The sequence below is a fragment of the Diplotaxodon limnothrissa genome, linkage group LG17, assembly GCF_057381915.1.
Source record: "Diplotaxodon limnothrissa isolate DT_005_m linkage group LG17, D_limnothrissa_male_GT1.1, whole genome shotgun sequence".
NCBI lineage: Eukaryota > Metazoa > Chordata > Actinopteri > Cichliformes > Cichlidae > Diplotaxodon > Diplotaxodon limnothrissa.
In genome coordinates, this window is record NC_140612.1 from 29,412,772 (window position 1) to 29,428,892 (window position 16,121).

Sequence of the window (16,121 nt, forward strand, 5' to 3'; positions counted from 1 at the left end):
CGGTTTAATAAAAGATGGAGCATGAGAAATGGGCCTTAAATATGTAAACACTCATTGGGTTGTGATTTGTATTTGTGCACGTGTGTTCTTACCAGCTGGTTTGAGTGTGGTATCGTCAATCTTGAGGTTTACTGCTTTACTCACTAGAACTGAACCCTCATATTGAGCTACAAGAAAAACCAAGGAAACGCTGCATTGAAAATGGTATGTGCACATTTTCATTTTATGGCTACTAACAATTTACTGGCTTTATCGTTAAAAGTTAGCAAACTAAACAAATTAACAATTCACAAAACTGTCAAAGGAGCTTGGAAAGAAAAGCGTCTGGACTTCTTTAAGTTGCTTGAAGACGTTTCACTTCTCATCCGAGAAGCTTCTTCATTTCTATGATCAAATGGTGGAGAGTCCCAGATTTAAGCCCTGTGGGAGTGTCCCCACAAGAGGGACATGGACCCCCTAATGATCCTCTACCTAATCACACGAGCTAAGGTGTGAAAACGGGTGTGGGTCATAATCAGCCAAGCTTTCGGGTGAACTGATTGTGAGACCTTGCCCCACCCCATCATGTGATTTCCTGAAGTCAAAAGGCCCGGGATGTGAGTGGGAGTTAAAGCGTCTGGAAAGGGATCTCAGAACTGGATTATAGATGGCAGACAGTTGTTGTCGTAAACCACCGCCTCTGTTCAAAGAGGGCCGTTCACAGTGGACATAGATGGCTTTGTTCACTCCTCTTTCAAACAATCTGTCTTCTCTGTCCATAATGTCAACATTGGTTTCCTCGAAAGAGTGACCTTTGTCCTTTAGATGGAGATGGACTGCCGAGTCTTGTCCCGTCGAGGTGGCTCTTCTATGTTGTACTTTCTCAGACGAGACGTGAAATGTCTTCAAGCAACTTAAAGAAGTCCAGACGCTTTTCTTTCCAAGCTCCTTGGACTATCATGACCTAGATGACAGAGAACCTTCACAGACAATTCACAAAATTGTTACTGCTGTCCCCTCACCCACTACACTCAACTTTCTTTTAAACTGTCCATTTGATGCTCCTTTAGTGACTCATTCATACAACTGTATGGTTTACTGTATAAAAACACTGTATACTACTGAAGCGCTTTTGACTTCAGAAAAAATAAGTTAGTTACTGAGTGTGACTCTAAGTTAGAATCACAATCTGAGCACAAGAGAACCAGATCTGATCACAATACATTGTAACCATTTAGTTCTGTGAAGGTGAAAGTCAAGACAAAGGTGAGAACTGAGGTAAAAGCTCAAGCCTTGTTGTGGGTTTATTTCCCACAAGCCCCCGATAGAGAGATTTAACAGCTAATTATTTAGAGCTCAGACAGTGTCTGCCTCTTTATAGCTTGACACTGATATGTTTGTGAACACTGAACTGTGTTGAACACCCTGGTGACTGCGTTGTAGCCAGTCATTCTTTAGCTTACTTTGCAGGTTGTACGGCATTGCACAAATATGTTACACAGTGACGTGGAGTAGTAACGGACGAGCTGGATCTTCAAAGAGGCTTTCTGGGTATTTTAGCCAAAGTTGTCTTTGGGAGAGAATAACTCTTAGGTGATGACACAACCGAGTAGCTGTTACTCACAAATATTTTCGAATACAGTTGGAGTGAAGATGTACAGATCGTTGTCCAAACTTCGCTTGTAGAAGCTTAAATCATACGTCTCCGCTTGTCCAGTCCAGTCCAGGCCATTACTGTAAAAATAAAGACGAGTGCATTCAAATATTACCAATCTAATACTACCACGACCACATTTTTGACTCTAATATCTATAGATCTAATTCTAACTGCAGTTCTTTGTTTATCACGCTCACATTTAATAACAGTAATAATAAAATGTATTTATAGAGCACCTTTCAAAAATCAAAAACAAGATAGGAAACAAATAGCAATAAAATATTTAGAGAAGAGATAAAGATGAAACAGTATTAGGGGAATGCTGGTAGCAGGAGAAGATTAAAAAGTGAGAAGAAAATAAAAAAAAAAAAACAGGTAAATTAAAAACAAATTTTAAACATTTGCTAAGAAGAGATGATAGCGATTATTTCTGTCTTATCCATGTTTAGCTGCAGGAAGTTCTGTGCCATCTAGCATTCAATATATTGGATATAAAATTAGTTAATTAACTTGATGACTGCCTTTAGTGTTAAAGAGATGTAAAGCTTTGTGTCATCTGCATAGCAGTGAAAACACTGTGCCTACAGATAACCTGTCCCAGGGGTAATATGCATAAAGAAATCAGAAGTGGTCCAAGGACAGAGCCTTGCGGTACCCCACAGACCAGAGTTGCCAATGACTTACCCTATCCGGATGATCTGATATCCTCGTGTTGGTGATGTTCCCAGACCATCATGAAAATGTTGTTCCAGGTTCAACATTGCAAGTGACCAATCACATTGTTGTGACGTTATTCTTTTGCGCGCCAAGCCATTCGTGCATTTATGCAATTCCAATGTTGCAAGGACAATATCAATTCTGCTTACTGTTTATTAAAGGGTTACGGTTAGGGTTAGGGTCAGGGTCCGTTGATCGGCGGACAGAGGCGGTTTCTCGCAGCTTAAGTACAGTTTTTGGTTTTACGCCGGTTTTTCCCGAAGTCGCAAAAGTATGACGTCACAACATTCTGATTGGTCACTTGCAATGTTGATCCTGGAACAACATTTAGTATGATGATCTGGGAACAACACCAACACGAGGATATCAGATCGTGCTACCCTATCCTGTAAGTAAGAATAAAACTTCCTTAAAACTGAACCTGAAATGATTCAGTAAAATACAGGTTTTACCAGAATGGGAAGCAACCCATAAATCACTCATCACTCTGAAGGGTGCTAAATGAAAGCAAACAATTTTTCAGCAACAATCCTTGAGAAAAAAATAGATTGGACTCTCTCTCTCTCTCTCTAGTATACCTTTTGTCCTCTCTCTCTCTGTTCTGTTTCCCCTCATCCCCAACCGAAGAAGAGTTTTTTTTCTTCCTACTGTCACCATCCGTTTGATTATTGGGATTTTCTAAAAGCTCTTTACAGTTTCATGATCTCCATCGTATCCTAAACAACAGACGGGATGTTGAGTTCTAGTCATGTGACTTATATAGTAAGATGCCACTTTTTTGACTCCACTATCGTTGATAGGAGCGATATAGGGATGGAGACAAAGTTCTAAATTTATTTGTCAAGCTATTGCTCGACCTTTACTCAAGGTGTATGAACTAACTGGATATTGACTTTTCTGTGGGATCACTCTAGAAGTTTAGGTAGCTAGAGGAGGGGCAGAATACTGTAGCTGGACTTTCTCACAGAAAAGGACCAGTTAAGATGGCTGGAATGCTTCTATGTAGAGGTATTCTAGATATGTTTTGCTGGTAGGATCCCCAGGGAAACCCCAGAACTTGCTGGAGGAACTAAATATCCAATCTGGCCTGGGAAAGCCTTGGCAATCCCCAGGAGAAGCTGGGTCAAGCACCTAGGGACCAAAGTATAAGGTCCAATGGGCCACTTTCCTCAGCTTATACCACCATCACCCACTGACATACAGCAGTAAATGGATATACATTTATATCCAAACATACATAACAAATCTGACTTTATGCCATAACCACTAAAAATCAAGCACTACATTGGTAAGTTGGTGCTCTATAAGCAGACCACATCATAATACTTTATCAGATAATCCTAAACATACTACATGTTTCTTCCCATGATCCTAAATCAACCCTGCCCTTGATCATCTAAGAAATACCTTGTGGGGTAGACTCGTGTGATCCCTCCTTCAGTCGCAACATATCTGGACATGACACCGTTTCTGACAAGCAGAGTAAAATAAAGCTGTAAAGCATACCGTTACAAAAACTGGAATGTGCTTTATCTTTGACATTAACTGAAATACTTGAACCACCTGTGTTCAATTTTTTCCACCTGGTCATTCTTTACCAAATACCGGTGCTTCACTTACATCGGATCGTTTTCTTTCCATATCTTGATTAGATCGGAGGTGATGCCAGCATCGAGGAGCAATCGGTTCACCAAATCCACATTGCCTAAACAGCAAAACAGAATTTTGAGCCTCAGTATTTTACCTTTGGAATAATATGCGAGTGAGTCGGTAGACTTCTGTTAGGCATCAGTCTTGTCTCATCTCAATAAGCTGATGTTGCACTTTAGAAAATTATGTGGAATAAAAACAAAAGAAAACTGTGGAGCATTAATAGAGAGTAACCACAAACTCTGCTGTGAGAAAAACAGAAATACTGTCAGAAACAAAAACATGCTTGGAAATATTTTAACATTTGCATCACATTTTATGTATCCAGAACCAAATCACTAACTGAGAGAAGGGAACAAGATTAAAAAAAATAAAAAATAAATATAATAAAAAATAAAGCTGAAGCAATGTCACAAATGAAAATTTTCAGAACAAATATTACTCTTTGAAGAAAAGAGCGTCTTAAAATCAGAAACAGATAAAAAGTATTAAAGCACTGTAGGAATGAAACACGCATTTTCATGCACACGCCTCCTTCTCTGGGGTAGGTGGTAGGGTAGCACAGGTGTTACCAAAAAAAACCATTTTGCGGTCTTCTGTGAAAAACCACATGACAAAGGTAACATATGATACAAGCTGCTCGTCCATTTCTTTTTTTGTTGCTATGCCCGCCTCTTTGAACCCACAGGCGACCCTCTTCAGTCCATTAACATCGAGGCTCGTCGGTGCACCCCCTCCACCTCCTCCAACCTTTATGACACACCACACACACATCAGAGAAAACAGCTGGTGTAACACTTTATTTCCCTCCTACTCCACCTTCCCTCTCTGTGCAGTGTTTTTCATTAGAGATTCTTTATTGGAGGCAGCCCAGGAATTCCTAATGTACTTCAACTTCTTCGCCACTGCAGTGGCTTAACCAAGTAAAGCGTGTAACGATGCTCAAACCCCCAACAGTCCACATGGGCCTCCTCTCTCTCTCCTTCTCTGCTCTCTATGGACTCCATTAAACTGGCAGCTAATAATGGTGAAAGTAATATTTCAATTGGGTGAAAAGTTTTATTGGATTGATCCTGTTGAGATGTTTGAAGTAAGTTATTAAATGCACACCATCAAATTATACCAAGGAACACAATATAGGAGCTTTTATAAATATCAGGGGACCTTTTGGTTTACTCAGCCCCCCCCCCCAAAAAAAAGAGTGATCCATATCAATGAGCGCATGTAAGAAATGGCAAGGATGTTAATGCATTGGTCAGATGTTAGGGAAAAGGTCCACTGGTCCCTGATTTGTGTTTTATTGCTCCGCTCACGCTCTCGGCTTGACGTGTCCTGCTCTTTCTCACAAACACAGAGTAATTGGATGAGGTCGAGCGGCTATAGGTGGGGTGTGGAAGGCATATTGCTATCGAATACTGTGTGTGTGTGTGTGTCACATCTAAGCCGACGTGCCTCACACATGTGCAGTCAGGCGTGTGATGGTCAGACTTTTAGAGTTAGCATCAAATGGGTAACACGAACAGAGGGGTTCAACATTACAAAGCTTTGCCTAGTCAGGCACACCAAACCATCCAGCCAGACCTGTACTTCACTGGAAAGAGAGACTTCTGGGAGTATGTTTGGGTTGGCACTCTTCCAGTAAAAAAATAAAATTATTTTTTCATGTACACCTACTATAACAAACAGTGCTCACATCATAACCATAGGCACCAAGAACATGCAAAATGGACAAAAATTGTGGTAAATATTTCTTCATTTTTTGATACTTACACATGGGGTTGTTTGGAGTCTTCCTGTCAATGTAATCGTTAAACCTCTTGAGGAACTCTGTGTTGTTGGCGTCAGGCTTTAAGTCCTTGCAGTAATCTCTGTTGGCAATGGAACAATTCTCCAGTCATACTGAGTAAAAGTTATGTTAGAAGTAACTTTATAAAAAGTTGTCTGTGCCTTCTTACCTCGGTGCAATCAGTGTGTAGCCATATTCATCAAACTTGTCAGCCATGAGGCTTTCAGAAACTGCGATAAGTATAAAGTAATATGAGTTTTCCCCAATAAAGGTTCAAAATTAGGTTCAGAATAGACAAGTTAATAAGAGTCACTATATTGAGATTGAGATGAAATGTTCCATCTGAGCGAGACTGATACCTCAAAAAGGTGAAAAAATTATTATAACCTTCTTCCTTATTTCATATGTTTTGAATATTTTTCACGTTTACATGTTTCAGGTCATAATACAAATTTTAGACTAAAATAAATAACCAGAGAAATTACAAAATGCAGTTTTTAAATGATGACTTCCATTACGAAGGGGTAAAAGCTATCCAAATCTACCTGGCTATATGTGAAAAAGGAATTGCCCCTCTTATTAAACATGAATTAACTGTGATTGACTAAATTTACCAAAATTTAAAAAAAAAGCATCTTGATGATCCTCACGAGTTTTGATAAAATATTATTTGAAATGAAGAGATTACGTGCAGCAAAACTAACACAGCATTTCAAGGGGTTCTAGGAGTGCTTTGCTGTTCACGACCTGCACAGGTTGCAGTAATGGAATGATGAATTCTGCTCTCTACCAGAAAATCATGAAGGAGGCATTTTTTCCCATGAAACTCAGGCACACTTGAGTCATGCAACACAGCAATGACCCAAAGCACACCAGCAAGTCCACCTCTGAATGAATGTATTTATTTATCAGGTTATCTTGTTTTAAATGTATTAAACGATCTAAAACCCTGTATGTCTTGGCAATGAGAGATAACAGGTCTCTTAAAAAAAGTCCCCACAATGAGAAGGTTGTGGGTATGTCAATGAAGACAGTCACAAGTTTGATCATCCGCAGTCTGTTTTCTCTTTGGTAGCTTTCCATTTTCCTTATTCCCCTGACTTTGTTTACATTTGGTATTTTAATTTATTTTAAGTTTGTAACTAAAAACTCCTTGGTTAGGTTTAAGGTAAATGTTGTAATTTGTGTTGAAATATGTCCCTTCAAAACACTGCATGCTGAAACACATTTAGACTTTCTTTAAATACGAGAAATTGCTGCGAAGCGTCACAATTGAGAAACTTATCTGATTATCGTCTATGTTGAGTCACAGCTCAGTTTCCAAGGAACATACTTTTTGCATCTGTCAGGACACCAGCAGCATCGACACAAACACACCATTTGGTGTTCTGGTAATGATAAGGGGCTGCGATAACTCGTACAGCTAGACTAACTGAGGCAAAAGTTGTGTTTACAGACCGCAAAGATTCAAATTTTGCACAAACAGGTGAAAATCAGGTATAAAGGCAAAAATAAAAATACACCAGAACAGACTTGGCCAGATGTGCCGTATAAAAGACCGCTAAGACTCGGAACCAGAAGGAGAGAGATGAAAGTAAAGGAAAAAATACTTGCCATTTTTCCCTGGAGTGGAAAAAATCCCAGCAGAGACAAAGTGAATGAACAAGCGAATCATCCCCCAGGGAGGTAAAGACGAGAGGGAAAAGAAAGGGGAAAGAAAAGACAGGGTAAAACCACAGGGGTCAAAGGTGACAATATTTTATTCACAGAACGAGTCCTGAATAGAAATATTGCATTTCGAACTAAAGGTTTTTAGCCCTTTGGATGCAAATGGAGACAGCGCTGATGGACAACACAAAGAGAGGCTTAAAATGCGGTTTCTAAAGTTAGGTTTGATATGTGTTTTTAGCGTTAGGATTAGCATTCTTCTGGCGATGTGGTTTTTCTTTTATATTCAGTCACTGCTTACTAATCCCACAAAGTATCCAGTAATGATGGATAGCAGAGAGATTTGGGAAATGAGGAATTAATTTACTTTTTGGGCTTTTAAATAAAAAATGTAATAAAAACCCTTGGCTTGTTTTGTGAGCTTCTTTAAAATGCTAAATTCATTCATAGTAACTCTGGATTTCAGCATAAATCGATCTCTCATACACAAACAAGAAATAAAAATCTGCACCGACTTAACAAATGCGTGATAAATAGATGAGGGAATTGGGAGATTATGGTTTGGACTTGAACTGTGTTTTTAAACTGACATTTACAGTGCTCTGACTCTCTGAAAAGGAATAAAGCAGACAAGCCAGGCTTCAGTTTCAGAGATTAACGATGTTCTGCTGAGACTTTTGGATTCGATGCCTGCAAACAAGACAAAACTGATGACAAAGCACACAGAAGGGCAGACAGAAGAGGCGAGGCTTAGTGTGTTCAGAAGTATCCTGTCTTTCATTAGGAGTTATTTAACAAGGTTGTAAAAATCAAAGTGAGTCAAAAAGGAGAAAAGTGAGGAAAACAAAGACTCACACTAACTCATGTTCGGGGTACAGACTCACAGCTTTCTCCTTTATGGTTTCACCTTTAAATAATGCAAACATCCTGTCCTCTGTTCTTCCTGCTACAGTAGGTTAGTGCCAAAACCACATCTGAGGGCCATTGGAACAGGTGGGGGGTTAAATACACACTTGCACACACAGACCCGCACACACTGTCTGCGCCGCACTGTGGGTCCACATTGCATGCGAAGCACTGCTTCTCAGAGCAAATAGCAGCTTGATTCAGTGTCACAGAACTGTCATTATTAATCAGAAACCAGCATACGAAGGAAAACAGATCATTAGAACAAAATGCTTCCGTCTTTGTGAGTCCGCCGCATCAGACAGAGTGAACCAAAGGAAAAGACGTTACATCCAAAGTCTGCCGGTGATAAGAGAATACAAAGAATACAGGGGCTATGAGGCAAAAAACAGGAGGAGAATACTTGCCCAAAAACGCTGCAGGGGTCCAACACACCAGGAATGGTCAAGAGTTGAAGAAGGCAGGAGAACGTAAGAAGGGAGGACAGTGAAAAGATGAGGAGAGGAAAGAGGGAATTGGGAAAAGAGAGCCGGAAAGGAAGTAAGCCAACAGGGTTTACACAATATTTTATTCAAAGGGAAATTGAATAAGAATATTGTTCTACGAAAGTGCCCAACAGTTTAAGTAATCAGTTTGTGGAAAGCACAAAGGGGCAGTTTAACAAACGTTATGATATGTGGCAAAAATCTGTTCATTCAGTCATCTTATAAAAGCTTCATTTGATTTGTCTTGAGGAACAAAATGGTTTTTACATTTACATTTAAAGTGGAGCTCTTATTGTCATTACCATATTTCTATTAGTTGACTCTATTGAAGAAGCTTTGCATGAATTACAACTGAAAGAATTCTTATTTATGGTCCTTTTACCTCACATTTAGACTTGGTGGAGTTCCTCAGTTAATCTATTCCCTTTCCTTCTCTGTAACTTAATCTGATTGGCTGCTGCTTAAAAAACAGAAGGTTTAAACAGCAGGTGGGTGGGGCTTCAATGCTCAGAGTTACAGTGCACCTGTGACCATTTTTAATATGACCATTCTCTTTTATAGATCCTGAGGCTTGTAGGGATTAACCTTCACACACTGACTTGATCATTAAACTGATCATGGGCAGGTTCTTCTTTCATGGATAAACACATTAAAAAAAAACTTTTTAAGAAAAAAAACAACAACACATTTTTAAGTGTGTGTGCACACTAATTTCAAACTGAATTTTCACACTAACAGCATCACACTTCAGCACAAAAGCAACTCTGCATTAATTTAATTTGTTAGAATCAAGCTAAATTTGTTCTATTCTGAACTATTTAATGTTGCTAGTGTGTGCAAGGTTACTCTGCAATCAAAAACTAATCACTGTAATGAAAAAGAAATCAACTGTTATAACTTTAAAACTTTCAGCCAATACCAAAATCTCAGATGTTACAAAAAGCCCTTCCAAGAGACATTTTCAAACTGTCCACATGTATGATTATTGAAAGGTGATGAAATATAACAGACTGCCAGAATCCAGCAGGCTTTGTGTCTTTCCTGAAATAAGAAGTGTGCTGTGGTGGCCTAGAAGTCTTAAAATGTGCTTTGACCAGTATGACTGTAAGGTTTATGTAATATATGCAAAATCAAAGTAATATTGCATTTACAAGATCCACAAATGTCCACTGAATGCAGACTCTAACCAGGCATGGCTCCAACCAAGCTGCAATGAATATAGACACACAATAAAAATGTCCTTTGAGTAACACTATAAGTCAATGACATCTTTTACTAGTGGGAACAGACAGATCTTAAAAGGGACATGACGACAATGCCACACATATGGACGCTCTGATCTGGTGTATATCATCTCACGACTGAGCACAAATGTATAAATACCCTCTTGGTAACACACACGGGCAGGCTCACACACGCTGAGGTATTTGGCTTTAAATGAAGTGATGAGTACTATATGTGCCAAACGGGACACTGGAGCCTCTCGTCCCGCTTGTCTGGTGACAAAAACTTTGAACACCACCACAACTGAACATGGGTTTTGCAATAGATACACAAGTGACAAGTGCAGGAAAGGAGAGAGCATGTAAATGAATTATCTGTATATATATTATCTCTGTGTGAGCAAATATGGGGTGTGCTATAAGTGATGAATAGGAACTATAACAAGACACACAAGTGTTTTTTAGCCCTTACATGGAGAGCATTGATGTCACTGGAGAATATTAACAGTCATTTTCCACCCACTGCCATGTATTTACTGTCTGTATATATAAATGAGTGGAAAACCTTGAATAGCAAAAGAGACTGAACTGATTTAGTGTGGCACTTACATTTAGCCTGGGTGATTGTGTCGCCAATTGTTGCACGGATGTAATGCATGCTGTACTCGGGCAGGACTAGGGCCAGGCTGCGAGAGGACAAATGATAAAAACATGACATTTTGCTTTGGAAAAAAATCCTCAGTCTTCCACCACAAATCTTTCAGCAAGGCTTGCAAAGTATTTTTAGCAGGAAGCATAATTTACCAGTTCACATGCAGTAAGCTGCGCAGACACTAGCCACTCTGGTTTTCCAAAAGTTTATTCCAAATTGTGTCTGGATATTGCCCTTACCACAGATCATTTTTAATGAGCACAAAACAGAATTATGACTATGTAAAGTACGAATGCAAAACATGCACGAGGTTTAAAAAGCCTACCATCTGCATGCACCAAATCTACCGTCGCCGAAATCATATTCAAAATATTTTGCGTACCTGTAGTCAGTCCCCTTCACCGGCGCAAAGGTGTACATCCTCTGACCTCGATCGATGTAACGCTTTAGGCAAGAATATTATGACTATATATATATATATATATGTGTATAAGCTGACAAAATGACCAAATTATCATGATCACGCATCATCAAATAAAATTACCTTATCTGTTGATTTCAGCAGTGTAGATATAGTCGCACTTCCTGTTTCACCTTGAATCATTTGCTTTCTTATCTGTTGACCAAACATTACAAATAAATGATACTATAGTGACACGTCACTTATTAGGACTCATTTGATAGATGTCCAGGGGGCCAGATTGGAGTCTTTTTGGATCCAGGCCATATATTTGGCAACCTTGTATTACAGTTTATCTGATTTTGATGTGACCTCCTGCAATTATAGGAGTCAGAGAAATGTGTTTTTCAAACCTGCACTTTGATGTCATCCTCGATCTCTGCATCTAGGAAATCCAGTGTTACAGGTTCATGAAACTTGGCGGTCTGCGCAGAAATGCGAGCAATTAGTGTTGCGTACCAAAAATGTTGGCAGGGGGAAAAAAAGAAAAAAAGAAAAAAGGAGAGACTAGTAATCATCTCTTACTGATGTATTTCCAAGAAACTATTTTGATATTTTGCAGTCTTATTATGAAATAATTTGCTGTAATCATCTGTAATCAATTTGTGCATACAACATTTACAAGAAAATGCATATCTCAATGCCGCCCGTGTTGCCTCGCTTCAACAAACACCATCCTGGAGCCATATGGCTGACTTGTGTATAATAAACAACTAAAGTCAGCCAAATAACACAGTCAGTGTAGAAATCCAAGAAAACATCCCATTGGCAACAGAAATGACTATAGCAGACTGGTAAGCAAAGAAAAAAAAAAAAGAAACATCTCACATCTGATACACAGAAACACAACCTTTCTGCAAAGGTTCATCCTGCAACATGATTGCTAAAACTCAACATAAGTGATCCCACAGGCTGCAAAACCATAACAATAAGCCTGTTGATAATCAGGAATGCCATTTTTCATGACTGTTTGACTGGCGTTATGACCATCTAATGGTTTTTAACGTAAGAAGCAAATCTTTGGAGAAACAAATCAATTTTTCACAAGTTCTGCCTACCTGTGGGTTCAGATTAGGATGAAGCAACACGTATCCATTTGGATCGATGGCAAAGTAGTAGCCATTTGGACCAAACTAGAAGAAAAAAAGAACAGAGGAGCAAATGTCTGTGTGAAAGAGGACTGCAACTAATAATCAAATGTAATATCTACCCTATTAATACACAGGATCTGTGTGTCTTTATTTGTGTTGCCCTTACAGTGTACTGAGGAGTCAGTCTCCTGATATCATCCAGGGACACATCTATCGCCATAACCCCCAAGATAAGCTGGTTTTGAGGTTTCTAAGAGAAAGCCATAAGAAAGAACAGTTAAAAAAAATCACTGCAAGAACTCCTACTTTATATCCTGCTGCTCTTTTTGGATGAGTCAAGTCCCTTTGTGCATTCTGAACAATTTCAAGGAAATGGGGTGCAACAGAAATCTGGACAGTTTAATTCCCAATAGTGTCACGTGTTGCAATGAGTCACTGACAAGGCATTTCCAGGCTTGTTTTCAGTCACAGTGGAGGTAAGCCCGAGTCCTTCGAGGTAGACATGTGACCTCATCTTGAAGCACTTAGCTACCGGATCATTTCTCACTCTGATCTGCAGTTTTGATCTCATTTTGATTTCTGTTTTACGACATGCTAGATTCTCTTCTTGTGGCGAGCTTCGGGGGACCACCGCATCAACAGAGGATGTAAGTTAGAGCCACAAGAGAGCAGAGGATAAAAGTAAAGGATGAGACTGTAATTGTATGTTTACTTTTTGGTCTGGTAAACTTTATGGAGTATCCAAAAACCACAGACTTAAATCCTCTCATGGGGTCAAAGTGTCGGGCATACAGTACATTTATTTTGTGAGTCAAATGCAACAAAGAAGGATGTAAAAGAACACAGAATGAATAAGTTAAGGCACAAAACAAAAGCAGGCGAGAATGATTTAAGTGATTTTTAAAAAATGGTAACATAGGAGTCCAACAGTGGTTCTGGATACCTTTGAGCCTATGCCGGTTTTGTTGAAGACAGGCAGCGTTCCAGTGATCACCAGGCCAAGCTCCTGCAAGGTTAAACAGGCACAGTTTAAACACAAGTCGCTCCCAGGTGTAAACAAAAGCAATCTCATAATTCTAATCTCAGGTTCACACCATGATATGCTTTACATACAGGAAATTTATTGGTGCTAGTGGTTAACACATAAGCCAAAGAAGTAAACAGGAAAAGCAGTCGGCATAAAAAATAAAATCTCTCAAATCAAACATGTGGAGGTACCCACTGTGGTGACCCCTTTTGATTAAAGGAGTAGGTCAAGGTAGACTTTAATCATGCTAAACGGCATGTCTCACCAATCTCACTGATGTTTGCTGTATGTCTGGGGGCATACCTTTACAACCACATTGACTGTTGTGTCAGGTGTTCAAATGAAACCCAGCTTATTTGATTTTAGATTAAGGTAATTTGGAATTGTATTTACACCTACACAAAAATCAGACACAATATGAGAGACAGAAACAGATGCTCTCAGAAGATTAATGCTTAGTGGTGTCTAACGCAGTCTTAGCATATGATATCAATGCCTTACTGCACGTCATTTTCTGTTTTTGTGCAATTTTGTAACTTGTATGTCAATTTTGTATGCATTTTATATGATCCCTTTTTTTATACTGCTTTAATGACTAGATGTCAGATAAAATCCAGGATGTCTCCAGTAATAAAAGACAGATATTTCCAGCGCTGACATGAGGTCAATACTGTTCCAAACACTGACAGTATCCAAACCAGTTGGCTGACTTTATCAGTATTCTTATCTGAATTTCAACTGGGAAGTAAATCTTAATGACTTAACGACCATGATCTTCTTTATTTTATTATATTTTCTTTTTTAGCAAATAATGTTTCGCAAACACTACTTCAGCAGAGTTCGGCTGAGCAGGATGACACCACCATGTTTAGTATAACTAAATAAAACGTACTTATCTGAAATTCTTCAGAAGACATAAAACAGATTTCTTCTAATTCCAGAGCTCTACACAAGCACAGAGTCTCTGCTTCCACACTCTTTCAATGTAATGCAATGCATTTTGGTTACAACACTTAACATACCAAAGCATCCAGGTAGACGTTAGTCCACTGAACCTGCTTGGCCTTTTGTTTAGCTTTAACCATAGGCCTGCCCAGAACATCCAGGTACTCCTGCCAAGAGGATGAAGGGAAGAATATTACTTTTGAACCTGCACACGAGGCATTCTACCACAAGAGGGCACAGCACACAAGTGGTTAAGTAAGTGAGGTGGGACTTTGACATGAAAGACGTGACTGAATGTGTATTTACCTGAGTATTTAGCCGAATGGCACCTATAGATGGGATCTCATAGTAATAACCTAAGGAAGAAAAATATTTTTTAAATTTTATAAACAAAAAACGAACACCCCCCCCCCAAGAAAAGAAAAACGTATTGATATTGAACAGCAAAAAAACATGTTAATAATCATCCTCACTCCAGATGCTGTGTAAACGCTAAAATTTACCACTTTATCATCTAGTCTCCACCTGGTCGCAATTACCTACAATTAGCCTCACTGACTAGTACTGGGTTGGACTTTTCCTTCATAACTGCCTTAAATGTTTGTGGCATGGGTTGAAGAAGGAACTGGAAAATGTTTTAAGGCAGACTGACATGATAGCATCGCACAGATGCTGCAGATTTGTCAGCTGCAAAACCATGATGTGACTCATCCATTCCACCTTCCCAGTCCCAAAAGTCCTTTTATTTGAATGATCTGTGGTGATTCCGGAGGCCATCTGAGCTCAATGTCGTGTTCAAGAAACCAGTTTGAGATTATATGAGCTGCTGGAAGCGCCCATCAGAAGATGGGTACACTGGTTACTAGTAATTGATATGATCAACATCAATATGCAGGTAAGTTATGACATTTAAACCATGATCAGCTGATACTAAGGGGCACAAAGTGTGCCAAGAAATGATCCCCCACACCATTAGCAGCTGATACAAGTTAAGGTGGATCCATGCTTATATGTTACTTAAATTCTGACTCTATCATTTGAATAGCAGCAGAAACTGAGACTGATAAAACTCGGCAGCGTTTTTCAAGTCTTCTATTGTCATATTTTGTGAACTATCACATCAGTTCTGTGTTTTTAAACCACAGAACTGCTGCTCTCTGAATATTTTCTCTTTTTCAGATCGTTGTCTGTAAACTGCAGAGATGGCTGCCATAGGTGAGAAGTTTCTTCTGCTCTGTATTTGTATGCACACTTGTGTCCCTCTGCCTGCCTTCTTCCTGCGATCATCATCATGGAACCTTCAGTCACTCACATACCAGGCTGATCAGAAGGTTGGTAGTTAAATTCCTGGCTGCTCCATGCTGCATACCAAATATCCTTGGGCAAGAAAATAACCCAGAGTTGTTCTCCAGCTCATTCATCAGATTATGAATGTAGCGATTGGTAGATAGGTATGTCAAGTATGTTGATTTTCCTGCCATGTGATTTGCTGATTAGATATTTGTGTTAAACAGGTGTAGCTAATAAAGGGGGCAGTGAGAGTATGCATTTAAAACCTAGTTGTTACAATAAAAATATGTTATTTACAAAGGTGTTACAATGGTACCTATAGAATACATTTTATACTACAGAGGAAAATTCAGGTGAATGAAACAAACGTGTCACAAGCTCTCTAAACCTCCAACGGACCCTGTAATGTACCTTTATTGTTGCAGGCCATCGACTGTATCGGCGCCTTGTCGTAGTTGTGTTTACCTACTGAAAATGTAAAGACACGCACCTACGAGGAAAAGACGAAGCAATCAAATCAAATATTCTAAAAGGCTCATTCTGGTATTTCACTCTGAACATTGTAAAAGACTTTTTACAGGCTTA

The 16,121-nt window shown here is 39.2% G+C and overlaps 1 protein-coding gene across 1 annotated transcript in view; it reads right to left on the bottom strand.

The window, feature by feature from the left end:
- The window catches only part of cacna2d1a (calcium channel, voltage-dependent, alpha 2/delta subunit 1a), a 105,583-nt gene that overhangs the window by 21,378 nt on the left and 68,084 nt on the right, over nt 1-16,121 (bottom strand). Inside the window, exons 13-28 of the mRNA XM_085376892.1 lie at nt 15,948-16,026; nt 14,553-14,602; nt 14,324-14,413; nt 13,218-13,280; nt 12,441-12,524; nt 12,242-12,316; nt 11,537-11,608; nt 11,268-11,339; nt 11,106-11,167; nt 10,681-10,757; nt 5,959-6,019; nt 5,774-5,871; nt 3,974-4,058; nt 3,761-3,823; nt 1,604-1,713; nt 93-167 (exon numbers count right to left, since the gene is read on the bottom strand). Coding sequence (XP_085233018.1) covers nt 93-167; nt 1,604-1,713; nt 3,761-3,823; nt 3,974-4,058; nt 5,774-5,871; nt 5,959-6,019; nt 10,681-10,757; nt 11,106-11,167; nt 11,268-11,339; nt 11,537-11,608; nt 12,242-12,316; nt 12,441-12,524; nt 13,218-13,280; nt 14,324-14,413; nt 14,553-14,602; nt 15,948-16,026 — 1,216 coding nt within the window. The remainder of the gene's footprint in view (nt 1-92; nt 168-1,603; nt 1,714-3,760; nt 3,824-3,973; nt 4,059-5,773; nt 5,872-5,958; nt 6,020-10,680; nt 10,758-11,105; nt 11,168-11,267; nt 11,340-11,536; nt 11,609-12,241; nt 12,317-12,440; nt 12,525-13,217; nt 13,281-14,323; nt 14,414-14,552; nt 14,603-15,947; nt 16,027-16,121) is intronic.